General features: G+C 35.9%; 1 protein-coding gene across 2 annotated transcripts in view; it reads right to left on the reverse strand.

Annotated features, from left to right (window-relative positions):
* Positions 1-15,538, reverse strand: part of ELP1 (elongator acetyltransferase complex subunit 1) — a 65,901-nt gene extending 50,363 nt beyond the window's left edge. For both annotated transcript variants that reach the window (XM_051966881.1, XM_051966873.1), the window contains exons 1-10: positions 15,160-15,538; positions 13,468-13,630; positions 10,817-10,969; positions 9,395-9,476; positions 8,362-8,442; positions 7,406-7,491; positions 5,397-5,496; positions 4,135-4,225; positions 3,383-3,506; positions 1,277-1,370 (exon numbers count right to left, since the gene is read on the reverse strand). In XM_051966881.1, coding sequence (XP_051822841.1) covers positions 1,277-1,370; positions 3,383-3,506; positions 4,135-4,225; positions 5,397-5,496; positions 7,406-7,491; positions 8,362-8,442; positions 9,395-9,476; positions 10,817-10,969; positions 13,468-13,617 — 961 coding nt within the window. In that variant the 5' untranslated portion in view covers positions 13,618-13,630; positions 15,160-15,538. The remainder of the gene's footprint in view (positions 1-1,276; positions 1,371-3,382; positions 3,507-4,134; positions 4,226-5,396; positions 5,497-7,405; positions 7,492-8,361; positions 8,443-9,394; positions 9,477-10,816; positions 10,970-13,467; positions 13,631-15,159) is intronic.
* Positions 15,539-16,572: the final 1,034 nt, after the last annotated feature.

The following is a 16,572-nucleotide window of genomic DNA, read 5'->3' on the forward strand; positions in this document are numbered from 1 at the left end:
ACCATCATCGCTCTACTTGAAGATGGAGATCCTTCATCATGAGTCCTTTTTGAATTGTCTTTAGTCACTGTGTTAATAAGTTAATCAGTCTTTCAAAATTGATTATTTTTACACTGTTGCTGCTATACTATTGCCCTGTTCTGCTCATTTCACTTTACCAAAGTTCAAAAAAAATTTCCAGGTTTTTCTAAAGTCATTTTCTTTATCATTTGCTCTTATTCTTACATATTTATAGATTCAATTTGTTATGTAAACAGTTCTTTACATAAATTCACGTTATGCAAATTCAATTACATACAAAGAATTACATATAAAGAATTCAATTACATATAAAAAATTCTGAAAGAAATCCATAATCCAAAAAACTCCCAACCTTAATTAACATTATTGTTCAGTGCCATACTCTCACTCCTCTCCTGCCTCTCAGCCTGGCACTCCACAGCCTTCCACTACCCCACCAAAAACAAAAACAAAAAACAAAAAAGCTACCCCAAGAAAAATCTCCAAGTGAAAGCAGAAGGGAAGAGCAGAGAGCCAGCCCCCAGCTGTTGACTGGGGGCAGGTTTGAGACCTATGTGTTGAGAAAGAAGGCCTTTGCCCCACTTCACCCGCCTGCCTACATGTGGTTGTCTTCCGTTCATCAGCGATCAAGATTTCAGTGTCCAGCTCTCCCTGGTATGTCACTGTCCTGTCTCATGTGTCTGCCTCCCAAGTGTTTTTTATGTCACTGCCTCTCCCACCTCTATGGCTCAGTCCCTTTTCTGAATTCCTACATGTCTCCCTTCCCCATGTCCACAAAAATCTTATCACATAAAAATCACTTTACATAGGGATCTGCACAACAGTTTGTAAAGTGAGAAATGTCTACATGCATATTTATTTATTTATTCCTTCAATTATTTATTTGTTAATTATAACTTTTTATTGACAGAACATATGCCTGAGTAATTTTTTTTACAACATTATCCCTTGCACTCACTTCAGTGCCGACTTTTCCCCTCCCTCCCTCCCTCCACCCTCTTCCCTAGATGGCAAGCAGTCTTACACATGGTTAAATATGTTATAGTATATCCTAGATACAATATATGTGTGCAGAACCGTACAGTTCTCTTGTTTACATGCATAATTATTAAAAACAAACAAAACTGAATTAATGGTAAAAGAAAATAAGGACACCAAGAAGTTCCTGAAAAAAAAGAAATCGCCTGACTTTCCTTCCACCCTAACATTATTACCTACTCAGGACAGGTAAAGTTATGACTCTATACCTTCTTACCATAGGATGTTGACTCTGTTTTCTTTTCACAATTAATGTCTTCAAGCCAAAGGGCAAGAACTGTAGAATCTGAATTCCAAAGTAGTTCATTTACCTGGTAAGGAAGATTCTATTGTTATTTTACTTTAACTGTTATTGACTTTTCATTCAAGTTTCCCAAAACCAAAGACTCACTGACATTGGAAATATCTTTGCTCCTTTGTACAAATCAAATGTTCCAAGAATCTCATTAAATTGCTTAGTTGACAGAATCTCAAATAATACTAGGTGGCTTTAAAAAGGTGGTTTTTGATTTTCAATTGGAGATTAGCTTTGGTAATGAGGTGATTATCTTATAAAATTAACAACAAAAGAAAAAATTTTTCTCTTTAGTACCATTCATTCATTTCTAATATAGTTTTATTTCAAGGAAACTTGGGGGTGACAGGAAATAGAGCATGTATCCTATTTCAATGACCTTTCTCTGTTTGCCAGAGTAGCAAAACCATTAACATCCAAAGGAGAAGAAATCAATTCAAACAAATTTATTCAATTTGTTATTTATTCAATGTCTATGTTCAATGAGAATCATGTTTTTAAAGATAGGCAGTCATAGTAGAGATGCAGATAAGCTTCTTTTTAAAAAAGAAGTTTATAAACTTGGCAAAATCAATGAACATTCCCCACATAAAAGAAGAGAATAAGATCATATTAATGGTTTTCAAAACTTTGAATTGCTAGAAACAGTAAACAAATTATGTTGAGTTCAGAGAAAAGAATGTATAAATCTGTATCCATATTTTTTTAAAGAATAAAACACAGAGCTTCAGATCAAGGGATTGCATCCCAAATATAGTCCCATGTATTTCGCAAGCTAAATTCTTAAAATATGTTTAAACCAAATAATTTTGAACAAGATCGACTTCAAGATTAATTCTCAAGAGAAGTCAACTAACTGAGCACTTGCTTGTTCATAAAATCTGTATTTTAACCATTAGTAAGAGTTCTTTAGGCATGCACTGTGGCAGATGGGACAACCCGATGGTACAGTGGGTAGAGCCCCGAGTTTGGAGTCAGAAAGGCCAGAGTTCAACTCTGACCTCAGACACTAACTGCATGATCCTGGATTAAATCACAACCCCTGCCTACATAAGATTAGAGAAGGATTAATGGAAGGAAACAGTATCTTTGCCAAGAAAACCCTTCACGGGTTGGTCCACAGGGTCACAGAGTTAGACATGTCAGAATAACAACAAACATGAATCAGGCACTGAAGAACAAGGAATAAAACAATTCCTACTTCAAGGAGCTTATATTCTAATTGGGGAGAAAACAATCATAAATATAAAATGAACAAATACAAATATATACAAAGCAATTAGGTATGAAGTAGTCTGGAAAGAAGAAAGGAGCCCAAGTTATTAGGGGGATCAGGAAAGGCTTTATGAAGAAGAGACTACCTGAGAGCTTTGCCATAAGAAGAGATTTTAAGGAGGAAGAGCACTTCACCCTTAGCTCAGGACCTTAACTAAATCTTTATCGACTTAACTTGTTCCAGGTATACCAAATAGTTTAACAACAACCAAGTCCTGAGATGAAGAAATGTAAGTAATGGACAAAAGAGCAGCTATACTTGTTATGCAGTCTATAGCTATCCCATCAGCTATAAGCATGGTTCTTTTTATGAGAAAAAGTTCATAATATTCAAGGGAAAAGATTCTGAAAATTCAACAAATAATAGACATCCAAATGAATTCCAAAACCAAGTCTATCTACCAAGCCATGCTATCAAGCCCATTAAAAAGCAAAAATTAAACATTCTTCTCAACACAGTCAAGAAAAAAATGACATTTTGTTTTTAAAATTTAATTTGTAAAAACCATTGCTCATTTTTAAAAAATGATAGTGAATTACATAAAGTGCTTAATAGTTGCTAAATGAAATGTCAGCTATAATATTTTCCTTATTAAGATTCATGTTTTTAATTAACAATTAATATAATTATCATCAGTTACTAAGATTTCTCCTTTTATACCAAAAACAAGCCCAAAGCTTTCCTACAGTTATAAAAGTATGCTTAATATGGTAAGCTAAAAATACTGATTTATCATGTACCTACTAACTTACCTTTACCTGATCTTTCTGGAAAGGAAGTATAAAATCTCCATGAAGAAGTCCATTTTTTTCAAAAAACACAACATCATGCTGGTTAGGTTTATTCTGTGTAGATGCAATCAAACTACCAGAAGGCCTTAAAGCAAACCAAAAGAGTATTAAAATAAGGCTGAATTTTTTTTTCAATAGCAAAGAAAAGAGTACCCATTTATTGGGGAACTGCTGAATAAATTGTAGTATATGAATATAATGAAATGTTATTTCACTGTAAGATATACCAAATGTATATATATATAAAAATATATACTTTAAAATATAAATTTTTTAATATAAAATATATATTACATATATATATTTTTATTGTAAATACTGTAAAATATAACAAATACTCAAGAAAAAATATAAAAACTTAAAACCACACTTAACATTTCTGGAACACTCTGTATATTATTTCAATTGACTGGGATTGGTTAGAGAATATATATAAAAGAGATTAAAATTCACAAAGAGATGAAATAGCAAAGATGAATATCTTTTTCAAGACAAATTTCTTATGGAGAACTAAAAATTAAAAGCAAGTCTTTTATCTTTACCCAAATATCTACAAGTAGCAGTAAAGTTGGACCTCATCAAATATAACAAATACATAAAAGCATCAGCATTGCAATTCTATATGACTACCTCATCAGAATTTTAATAAGAAATGTCAAGGTTTTGAAGTAAGTATGAGCTAGCAAACAAAGCAGTATTTTTTCTCCACTTACTTCCATGCCAGTGCTCGCCCTAGTCCTGCAACTGGCTCGCTGGTTGACTGTAAAACAAGCTCTCTGTTCCAAACTCTGATTTTCCGAGCTCCTGTAAAGTAAATGGTTTGAATTATGTTAATCAATATTTAAAGAAAAATGGAACATAGGAAGGGGAGGACCAAGGAAATGAAGGGAAGCTAGAAATTAGTGTCAATTTAAGCAACTTTTTTGAAGAATTCCTTCATAAAGGAAAAGTCCAAAATTAACTGCCATAAATAAGCTTACACACAGATTTATGGTTCTCTGCTAGATTAGTAAGCCTTCTAGAATTTGAAGTGTATTCTATGTTGGATCACTTCTGTTTCTCAATAGGACAAATTCAAATTCCGAATTCAAAAAAAAAAAAAAAAAAAAACAACTGAAAAAAGAGCAAAATTTTCATAAGAATAATCTCTCAAAGAGGACAATGTCTTTAAAACACTCATTAGAAAGAGAGAGGAAACAATTAATATTATTTATTGAGAAACTAAAATCTACCTATTAGTAACTCAAGTCAGAGTTAGGGAAAAAAGTACTTGCTTTTCTGAGTCACCACACTTTTATGAGGGTCTCTGACAAAATAATGAATAGGGAAGGCAGCTTTGACACCATGTTATGTAAAATACAGTTCAAGGAAAACTCTCGAGAGCCATAGTGTTATTTTATTCGTCTATATCCCTCAGTGCCAAGTAGTGTTTTACACATAATAATTTATACAGCTGCTCAATAAATAATTGTTGAGTGATTCAGTCACTATTTAGCTTGGAATAGAGAAGAGTTGGGGGAGAGGTGATAACTCTTCAAATAAATGAAGGGGAGATCATATGGCACAGAGATCAGACACTATTATCTCCAGAGGGAAAAACTAAATTCAGTGAGTAGAATACAGAGGAAAGGTTTTGCATTCATTTTTAGGAAGCATTCTCTAATAATTAATCAGACATGCCTAAAAACAGAACAGGCAGTCCTGAAAAAAAAGTTAGCTCCTAATACTGGAAATAATCAATGGGAATTTATGTGTCCAAAATTAGAGGTGCTATAGAAAGGAATTAAGGCTGGATGAAATGATTTCTTGATTCTCTGTTCATCAATTAGATGCTATAATTCTTTAGCATTTACAAATGCATCCCTGAAGTTTGTAATTGGAAAAAATTATCCCAAAATAAAATGACAATTTCTTGAACTTACTAATAAAATTAAATTTTAAAAAGAATACTTGTAGATGCAGTTCATCTCCATACCTGTCTCCGGGCAAATAGCACTCACAGCAAAAAACTGTCCATCCCCTCTCCAGGTAACTTGAGGTCTATGATCATCCCAAGGCAAAGCAGGCTGCTCATTCTGAGGAGGGAAGATAAGAAGAATAACAAAAAATGCCAACCAGATATCCCAAAACAATGTATGTCCTCTCCCATAAAAGTTTCTGGTTATTAAAAAATAAAGTATTTTGTATGTAGAATAAAATCTTGACTAGAAATAAACTACTAAAAATTCTTCTTGAATCTTCAGACTTCCATAATTAGTATATATTCAGAAGTGGTCCCTATTAAAGTAAACAAACAGAACCCCAGGCTATTTCTTTGGCAATGAACCAGTACCCTAAACATATAATAATAATGGATCATGAGTGGGAAGACTCTTAGAATTGAAGATTATATTCAATGAGTCATAATATTTAGTAACACTTATGTGGCATTTTATGAAAAACCATTTTACATATGTCTCATTTGTTTCTCATAATAATCCTATGAAGTAGGTGCTATAATTATCTTCATTTTACCAAAGAAGGAATAGATTGAGAGGTTAAATGACTTGTAAAACTTCTCTATTTTTACCCAGGGAGGAATTAGTAAATCACGTGTGTCTCACATTTAAGCAGAATGCTTTTGCCTGAGCTGATACACAAAATATAATTCAAAAAATTTCACTACCACAGTATTAAAGCATTATATATTTACCTGTGTCTATTGATCAATTAATGCACAGATAGTCAAACTGTTTTTAGCTGCTTCATTTATTTTTAGTGAAAGAGCATTTTAGGACCATGGACTTACTTGAAGCAAATAAGCAAGTTGCTAGATAAAGATTTCATTCTAAAGAAGATTATTTCTAGAAATATTTTTTACTTACCTTTCTGCCCTTCAATATTATCTTAATGATTCATAAAACAAGTTGTTATTCACAACACGAAATTAATACAAACAGGATTTCAAGAGAAAGTTGAACCAAAACTTTGCTCTTAAACCATTATCTTCTTTCCTTCCCTCTGAAATCTGGATTCTGACCTGATTTCATCCACTCTGGTGACAAATGAGCTTTCATTTTATTTTGAAGTATCTCAGGTTTCCAGCAGTTGTAGAGATTGCCTCCTTTCAGCACTCCTTTATATATTATCTTTCCCCATTGTAATGTAAGTGCCTTGAAATCAGGGATTATTTTGCATGCATGTATTTAGTACATGGTTAAAATACTTAATAAATGCTAGATCTCTTTTTTAATATGAAAGATAGTTTTTTAGTGTTGGAATCCTGTTCAAAGTCAAAAAAATCTCATAATGGTTACAAAAAAGATGGTCTGGGAGTGGCAAACATAATCAGAAGAACCACCAGAGACTGCTAGAACTTTAAAAAGCAACTAGAAATTATATAGTAAAACCTCATTTTGCAAAGAAGCAAACTGAGGTCCTCAGAAGTTAAATGAGCCACCCAAACTCACACAGTGGGTTGGTAACAGACTCAAAATTAGAAGCCAACTCTCTTGACTCAGTCTCTTGCTCTTTTCCCTTCCATATGCTTTTAATGGTGAACACTTTCTAGGCTTTGGAGCAGGCTAAATTTAATACAAATTCTTAACATGAAGAGGTATAGTTTTGTCAACAAATTTGATACAAATGAGAGAGTAGTATTTATGTTCAAGATGCCAAGATCCCTGCTCCATGCCACTTAGCTACACACACCCTATTAAAACTCTGGTCCTTAAACCTCATTATTTTCTTCTCAGGCGTTCTGATAGATCCAGAAAATTGAAGATTTATTATATTACATAAAGACCAAATAATTTACCATGATTAGCTGGTTTCTACATTTTTACATTTGTTAATTATATCTGTTACCACCATATGCCTGGCACTTCCAGGAATCCATGTTTTTGGAGCTGACTAGCACACTTAGATTAACTTAGAAATCATCTTTGCATGTTCATAATTGTCCCCCACTTAACTGAGAACTGTTATCATACACAATGGCATTACCATTTGCTTGAGATATGCAGCTTGTTTGCCTTCTGATCCGTGGAACTGAGTCTCCTTTTTACCCCATCCAACAGTGATAAATTTGCCTAGAAATTAAATTTGGAAACATGAAAGTTAAGACAATTATACCAAATAAATTATAATAAAAACTTCTGTTATTTCCTGCCTAAGATATTAATCAGCAATTACTTGAGCTTTTAGAATTCTCATTTAATTGAACCCAAAGTTATTTATTTGAAATACCTTGTTTTTTTAACATGCACACCTATTACTATGAAGAATTTAAAGAAGCACTTTTTATTTCCCTATTCTTTAAAAATATTTTAGAGATTCATTTAATAATCTTCCTGGTAAGGTAGGTCAATAATCTCATGCCACAAGTGAGCATTTTTTTCAAATGATGTATTCACGAACAAAAAGCAAACTACTGGAAAAGACAAAAATGAAATTTATGTTTTCCAAGCTTTCAGCTTATCAGCTACTATTCAATTTTCTTGATTCCCTTCCCCCCCGAGACAATTAGGGTTAAGTGACTGGCCAGGGTCACACAGCTAGGAAATATTCAGTATCTGAGGCCAGATTTGAACTCAGGTCCTCCTGACTTCAGGGCTGGTGCTCTATCCACTATCCACCTAGGTATCCCTTTGATTTTTTTTTTAAACTTAAAATTCAATTTTATTTTCACTTCCAAATTCTCTCCCTCTCTTGGGCTTCTGTTCAAGAAACCAATTCTCAGCCTTCTCCTGGGCAAGGATGAATGAGGAGATAAATTTTCAAAAAGGGAATCTGTCTCCAAGTCATTCACTAATATCTGTTCACATATTCCTAATCATCAATTTGATATTCATGTCCCACACACAGTTATCTGTTTACAATAAAGCAAAATCATTAGAACCCAACTTTAAAAATTAAAAGCATTAGATGAAATTACATTTCAAAGTTAGACTTGTACTCACTTTCTCCAAAATCATCTTGATGGATTTGCTTCTCCATGATAGGTTCAAAGTCTTTGGTCATCAAAATTAAGGTCTGCTGGCCTGTGAGAAAAAAGAAAAAAAACTGTTTTGTTTCCCAAGTTTCTACTATTTTAAAAACAATATTTATTCCCCCAAAAAATATTTAGTACTCAAAAGGATAAGAAACTAGATCTGTGATTTCATATTGAAATATATCACTCCCAAGTGGAGAGAATCTCTCTACTAACAGATGTTAATTGATATTTTAAAAGATATAATTACAGCATATAGAGACCAAACCAGCAAATATCTGAGGTGAGATTTGAAGCCAGTTCTTTCTGGTTTTCAGGCTGGCTCTCTATCCATTATACTAACTTATGCTTTCTCAGAAATTAAAATATATTCTCTTTCCTTTCATTCATTAGCATATCAGTGCTAGTGCTCCCATGCCCACTTAAATGTACAAACATGCCCCTTTATGCCTATAATTCCATTAGGAACCACAATTCTGTTCCATGAATACTTACTACTACTATTCATCAAAGAATACTTAGAAAGCTGGTAACACACTAATAAAAGTAGTCTGTTTACAGACATAATTACATAGGGGATCCCAAAGAAAATGAAAGTGAAAAATAGAATTTCTTAAAAAATTTGTTGATAAAAGTATCTTTTACCCTGGCTTCTCAAAATTCTTAGATCTGAAATACTAAACTGGGTAATATAGGATTAAGCCTCAAACCTATTTAGAACAAACAGCATCTTGAGATTTATTAAGTGATTCTACTAGAACAATATACTGCATTCTCACCTACTCAAATATTTTATGAACTTGCTTTCATTTTCTACAAATTAAGAAAATAAGGTTTTAGCAGCTCTAAGGATACAAACGAAATTTTCCCTAGACTGTGATGCTATGTTTTTTTCCCCCCAAAGTCTTCCTTTTGATATTTTTAAAAGAAAAAACTTGGAGATCAAACAGATTGAGTTAGAGTACTTTATGAACAGGGTAAATAAGCTGTGACAACTCAACCTGTAACAAGAAGAACAAGTTCCTGGTCTGGACTCCAACTCATAACAGACAAACCACTGGCAACATTCCCAACACACTCCAGCTGAAACACATAGGGGAAAAGAAAAGTGAAATGCTGAAGTTCAGATGACCAGGAACTAGAACAATTGAGGACTTATTTAAGTTTCCTAGCCCTGAATCAAAATAACAATCCTCCTCCCCTCAAAAAGTCCTTAAGTATCATAATCTAATTTTTGTCTTTTTTTTTTAAATAAAGGAACAAATAATACAAGCTGTAGAAATTGGTTCTAATCTAGCTTTCTGAGCTGATTCCAAAAGCTCTAAATTATAGCTCAACAGGTCTAGCTATTTGTACCTTACAGACAGTATCACTCCTCCTGCCTTTTGTAGAGAGTGTCCTTTATTCCCATGATGTTCCATTCCTCATTTCAATCTCTTGAAATCCCTAGATCAATACAAGGCTTGGCTCAAATGACACCTCTTACAGGAGACTTTTCCTAGTTCTACCCCATCCCCAACTGTTTGGATTGTTTACTAACACCAATTATATTTTGTATTTGTTAATTTAAGTGCATGTTAATCCCTCAATTCTTCCCCACCCCATCCCCATCCCCCCAAAATAATACAAATTCCTTGAAGATGAGGACTCTTTTATTTTTGTCTTTGTATTATTAGCACAAATGTCTGACAGGCTCCAAATAAGTGCTTACTGAAATGAGTTATACAAAACTTGTAATCCAATACACTTTTGATCATAAAATGACCTAAGATATATATAATGAATAATTTATAGTTAACCTAAGAGATGGAAAGACCAGACTTAAAAAGAACTAGGAAAAGCCAAGTCACTAATTTGGAAACACTAGATTTTACCAATGTAAAACAAAGAGGGGTAGAATATACGTACCTAAAAAAAAGTTTACTGCCTCAACAATCTGTGTTTAGAAGTAACTTTACTCCATTAGTCTTAATACTGTATAATACTGATGCATTTATGACCAAAAAAAAAAAAACAAAAGCCATATCTGGTATTTTTTTAAAAAATGCATAAATTCAGACCTTTTAAAACTTTCAAGTCAGGATCACATTTTCTGAAAATGGTCAAAAACTTTTAAAAGCACAAGGCATAGCTCTCATCAATATTGTTAATATTCTCTTTTGAAAAATTCTATTATTGTCAATAAAAGACAATATAAATTCTCTGTATTGTTCTAATAGAGGAAAACCCTCTAGACACTGCCAGAGTTAGGACAGCAACTTTATTAACTATGAAGTGACAAAATGGAATACAGTGACATTTAACTTCTAAAAAACATGCTCCCAAGAATCCTGTAACCAATTCAAATCAAGTCTTTACTCTAAACACAGGAAACATTAGGCCACTTTTCATGCAGTGCAGACACTATTCCAACTTCCTTTTACCTGGCTAGTGCTGAGATTACAGAGAAGAACATCTCCTGCAGCTGTGGCCACACACACCGACTCCTGATCTAGCAGGTCCTGGACACCCACAATGCAGCCACTGCCGTCTTCTGGAAGAAAACCTTCCGACATCAAGGGGATCTCACAGGTTACCTTTCACCCAAAGAAAATCACAGATGAGAAAGCCAAGGCTCTTAAAACAGCACAGAACACCAACTCATAAAAGGACGTATAATAGATTTACAGGTATATTAATTTCATAAAATGCCTTCAACTAGGGAAAATTTAAAGTTCTGCTGAGGGAAAGATTATAACCAGTAAAGGGTTAGTGAGAACTATGTAGAGGGATGGCAAACTAAGAATAATAAGTTGTTTTCAAACTGGGTAAAAGCTGAAAGAGTATAAAGACTAAAATGTTCATCTACTGAAAGGCAGAAAGTGGGATGATGGGAACAGAGAACTCAGTTAAAAGAACTCCCACAAAGATAATGCGGAATGCTAGAGAGGATGTGGGAAAACAGGGACATTAATTGTTGGTGGAATTGTGAACACATCCAGCCATTCTGGAGAGCAATTTGGAACTATGCTCAAAAAGTTATTAAACTGTGCATACCCTTTGATCCAGCAGTGTTTCTACTGGGCTTATATCCCAAAGAGATTTTAAAGAAGGGAAAGGGACCTGTATATGCAAGAATGTTTGTGGCAGCCCTCTTTGTAGTGGCCAGAAACTGGAAGCTTAGTGGATGCCCATCAATTGGAGAATGGCTGAATAAACTGTGGCATATGAATATTATGGAATATTATTGTTCGGTAAGAAATGACCAACAGAATGATTTCAGAAAAGCCTGGAGAGACTTACATGAACTGATGCTGAATGAAATGAGCAGGACCAGGAGATCATTATATACTTCAACAATATTATATGATGATCAATTCTGATGGGCCTGGCCATCTTCAGCAATGAGGTGAACCAAATCAGTTTCAATGGAGCAGGAATGAACTGAATCAGCTACACTCAGTGAAAGAACTCTGGGAGATGACTAAGAACCATTACATTGAATTTCTAATCCCTATATTTTTGCCTGCCTGAATTTTTTATTTCCTTCACAGGCTAACTGTACAGTATTTCAGAGTCCGATTCTTTTTGTACAGTAAAATAACGATTTGGACATGTATACTTATTTTGTATTTAATTTATACTTTAATATATTTAACATGTATTGGTCATCCTGCCATCTAGGGGAGGGGGTGGGGGGAAGAAGGGGAAAAATTGGAATGAAAGGTTTGGCAATTGTCAATGCTGTAAAATTACCCATGCATATAACTTGTAAATAAAAAGCTATTAAAAAAAATAATGAAAAATAAAAGAACTCCCACTATTTCAAACCAATTCTGTTTGTCCTAGGCAGAATGTGCATTCTGAGTACTCAAATGTTTTCAGTCAGTTTAAATCACTAGGCCCAGGAAAATTACATCCCAGCTCAATTAAAAAATAAATACATAAACCCAACCAAAAAAACCTATGATAAACATGAGATCTCAAGATGGGCAAATGTCCCTTTTCTAAAGTATAGTAAATATGAACTTCAGCATAAATGTAACAAGGTACTTAATACTGTACTTGAAGGGGAAAAAAATGTGCTATATACTCTGAGTATACTTACAATTAAATAAACCCCAAACTGACCCCAAAATATAGTGACTAATGGATTTCTGTAAACCTAAAGAGAGGTCTGTCATAGGATTTTATTGGTTATTTTCTCTTCCAAATTTTCATCAGTATTCAGATCAACCAAGGGCCCAAAACCTAGAGGGATAATTATGGTACATATGATAGAATTGGAATCCCAAAAGATTTTATACGACTAAAATAAGCTTAATTTAAAGTTAAAAAAAAAAAAAAGATAGGGATAAATATAAAGTCCTATCACTTGGATTTTTAAAAATTAATTGTATAGTATTGAACAGAAGTAATATAGCTAGGGAAGAATTGATGTGAAAAGGATCTGGGGATGTTAGTAGACTTCAAACTCAATTTAAGTGTGATATAGCAGATTTAAAAAAAAAAAAAACCTGATATGATTTTAGACTACATTAATAGAAATATGATATCTAATACAAAGAAGGTGAATCATCTACTCTAAGACTGCTCTGAACACATTTAGAATATATCTGAATAAATGAAAAGCATTTCAGTTTCAGGAACGGATAAGCCAGAAAATGTCTAGTAAAAGGGACCAGAATGGTGAAAGTGGTCTCCTCCCTCTCACCACCATTAAAAACCTATGGGATGTGGAACAAAAGAAATAATGTAACTACTCAAAACACATTAAGAACATGTACCATAAATGAGAATTTGTTCAGTGGAAACAGAATAATGGTGTGTTTGTGTGTGTATTATACATATAACATTTATTTATATATCTCCTGAATGAGATTAAACTTCTACCAACTACTCTACAAAGAATGGAAATAGATCATGACTTAAAATAACTACACCTTATGATACATGTAAAACAGCAGGGATTTTTCATTAAAGGGAGAATGAAAACCATATAATTAAACTGATGCCACTAGAACATACTTGGAGAAAGTTTAGAAGAACTAGACAATGTCTATGACAAGATAACAAAATTTTCCCAGTGACTCACTTCTCTTGCAACAGGATCCACTTCTATAAGTCCATATCCTGAGCCAATAAGCAGTGTCCCCTGTTCAGTCCGGAGGGAAAAGCACTGGGGTTTCCCAAGAAGCTTAATGTCCTTGAATTCCAAGGTCCGAAGTAACTTTAAGTTGCGCATGGTGAATAAAGAACTGTTGGGAGAAATAAAGTTTCAAACTTAAGTTGCATTCAATCAAAAAAGGAAAACGAAAAGCTTAAGTCACAATAAGTTTTTTATATTTATGAATAAATGGGCATAAGAAAAAAGGATTAGAAAAGAAAATCAGGCAACTACCATATTGCACAGATACATATTCACACAGAAACAGAAATCTATTTCTAGCTTGGCCATTTAAAATCAGCAAATCTCTATGTTAAACCAGAAATTGATCATTCCATCCCTGTCACTGCCAAACTTCTTAACCAAAAACAAACATCCTCCCCCACCCACTAAAACAACAACAAAAAAAACTCAAACACTGTCAATACATATCCATTGAAATTCTTCTGACCTCATGGATGCACTGACTATGAAGAAAGAAGGGGATACTTTATCATTCATTCACTCAACACACTTAATGTGACGAATACCTCCCAAGTGTTTCCAGTTCCATCTTCCTACTTGAACTCCAGATCTAGCATTGGTACAGTGCCAAGCATATGGTGAATGCTTGACAACATGCTTATTAATGGAAAACGACTTTGGGATTGGATAAGAAAACTGAAGTTTGGGGAGATTTAAGTAAGGCCTAAGGTTAAAGAATAAGTGTCAAATATGGAATTGGATTCTGGAGTCAGTATACTCTTTTCACTATAGTGGAAACACACTGCCCCATTATTCCCCCTTACTTACCCCATATAGGTTTCATAATAATCTTCTTCCCCTCCCCCCCACTCATTCGCCTCTCTACTGACTTTCCCCATAAACATTTATTAAGTGCCCCACGCGTGCTACACGCTGGGGATACAAAATGAAGCAAAAGAATGTTCTTGCCTTTAAGCATACAATTTAATGAAGGAGACAATATGCAAATAAATTTGTGCGAAGCAAGCTATATACCTGATACTATAAAATGAAATGACTAACAGAGGGAAGGCACTGAAATTGAGAAGCTGGGCCAGGCTTCCCGTAGGAGAATTGATTTTAGTTGAGACTAAAAGGGTGCTAGAAAGGTCGGAAGGAATACTAATCCCAGGGCATACGGAATCTCTTCGTTCCCTGAGTTTACACTACACTGGGTGCCCCTCCGGTGCCTGCTCCGCCTGCTGTTGGTACTTGTCTTACTGCCCCTCCAGGAAGGCTGGGGGCCTGCCTGCCAGCCCCGACAGCGTCCCTGACCACGCCTCGCTCCCTGCATCAAGTGCAGCATGGAGTCAATGAATTGGAGTGGCCTCTTCTTCCGCCTCCTCCCGGGGGTAGCACACCACGGAGGCAAGGAGGCAAAATATCATTTAAAGGTTATTCCGAGGAGTGGAATTGGTGGAATTCAGGGGAACCTCCAGATCCCCGAGAAACCAGAGCAGCGGGCACGCGCAAAGCCGCTCACCGGAATCGAAGGGGATGGGGTACAATGCGCACGTCGGCAATGGGGGTGCCTACGCATCCATGCCCCCACATTCTCAGGAATGCATCCAAGTGGCCAGCTTCCCATCCCCCGAAATAACCGCGCATGCATTTTACCTGCTGCTGCCCTCTCTACGGGGAGTCCGGCAAGGTTGGTGGCCTAACCCTAGCCACGCGCAAGCCTTTCTTCCCTGCGCACGCTCTCCGCTGCGAATCCAGACGAGCCACGGGCTTCACCGAGCTTCGTCGGCCTCGAACCTTAATACGCAGGCGCCGGAGCTTGCGGCACCCTCACTTCGCGCGCGCGCGCGCGCTTCCTAGGATTTTTCAGTCTCTTGGTTTCCGGCTAACAAGCATACGCACCAGGTCTACGCTGTTTCTTGGGCCACCCGGACCTGGCCGCGAGAAGCCGCGGTTAGAGCCGTGTAGAGAGTTAGGGTGGTGGTGAAGACCGAGATCGGTGCGCCAGCCCGAGTCTAGCGTGGCCACGGGGAAGTACACGTGACAACAACACAACCTCGTGACTGTGGCCCAGACACGTGGTGGCTTCCAGGGAAAGCGCGGGAGAGTTAAAAAGAAGGGTGTGTCCAGATTGCAGCTGAGAAGGGAAGAAGCGAGCTCCTGGGGTGGGGACGAAGGACCAGCCACAGGACAACTACCCATGAAACTAACTTCCCCCTTCCCTCTCCCCCGCATGCATCCTCTTTTGTACGTGTCTTCTGGCCATCATCTCCCACGCATGTGCGGGCTCAGAAGTTTGTTACAAGCCTCCGGATCGTAACACTATGGCAAACCTCTCTCTCCCGCACTCCCAGGTCCATTTCAGTAATCTAAGGCAGTTCGACATTATCAAACATTTTCCCGTGAACTCTTACCATAATAGCTTAATAAGGTTTCCCTGCTTCCAGTCTTTCAAGTCCCCATTATCACTCATCATCCTGCTCACTATCTTGCCAGTTGCTCTTACACAAAACTCAACAGTTGATCTGCCCTGTCCGATAGGGACAAATTATGAGATTTTCTTAACAAAGATATTGAAGTGATTTGCCATTTTCTTCTCCAATGGGTCTCCATTTTACAGAGGAGGAAGCGGGGCAAAAAGGGGTCAAGTGACTTGCCCCGAGTTACAAAGTTAGTAAATACTTGTGAGGGATAGAAAATCCTATCCAAAAATGACTACTCAGAGACTTCTCGAAGTAAAAAAGCAGAAAAGTTGTTTATTGAATAAATTCTCATGAGAATGAGCAATTCCACTGTGAGGAGGGAAAGAGAGAGAGCTCACGGTAAAAGGGCTAAAGAATTAGAAAAGATACACAGTTTTTATAGGTTTTAGTTACAAAGGATTACATCATAGTTGGGGAACATTCAGAAATAGTTGCCCTCTCCCCCACAACAGAACATTATACGTCCCAAAAACAGCAGATTCCCTGGTTCAGGGAGGAACCATACTATCAGACCTTCAAGTTCAGATTATCAGGCTAAGAGCTTTCAACTAGTAGTCTAAGAACAGTGATAAATGTCATCATTTTA

The sequence above is a fragment of the Antechinus flavipes genome, chromosome 1 (assembly GCF_016432865.1).
Source record: "Antechinus flavipes isolate AdamAnt ecotype Samford, QLD, Australia chromosome 1, AdamAnt_v2, whole genome shotgun sequence".
Classification (NCBI taxonomy): domain Eukaryota; kingdom Metazoa; phylum Chordata; class Mammalia; order Dasyuromorphia; family Dasyuridae; genus Antechinus; species Antechinus flavipes.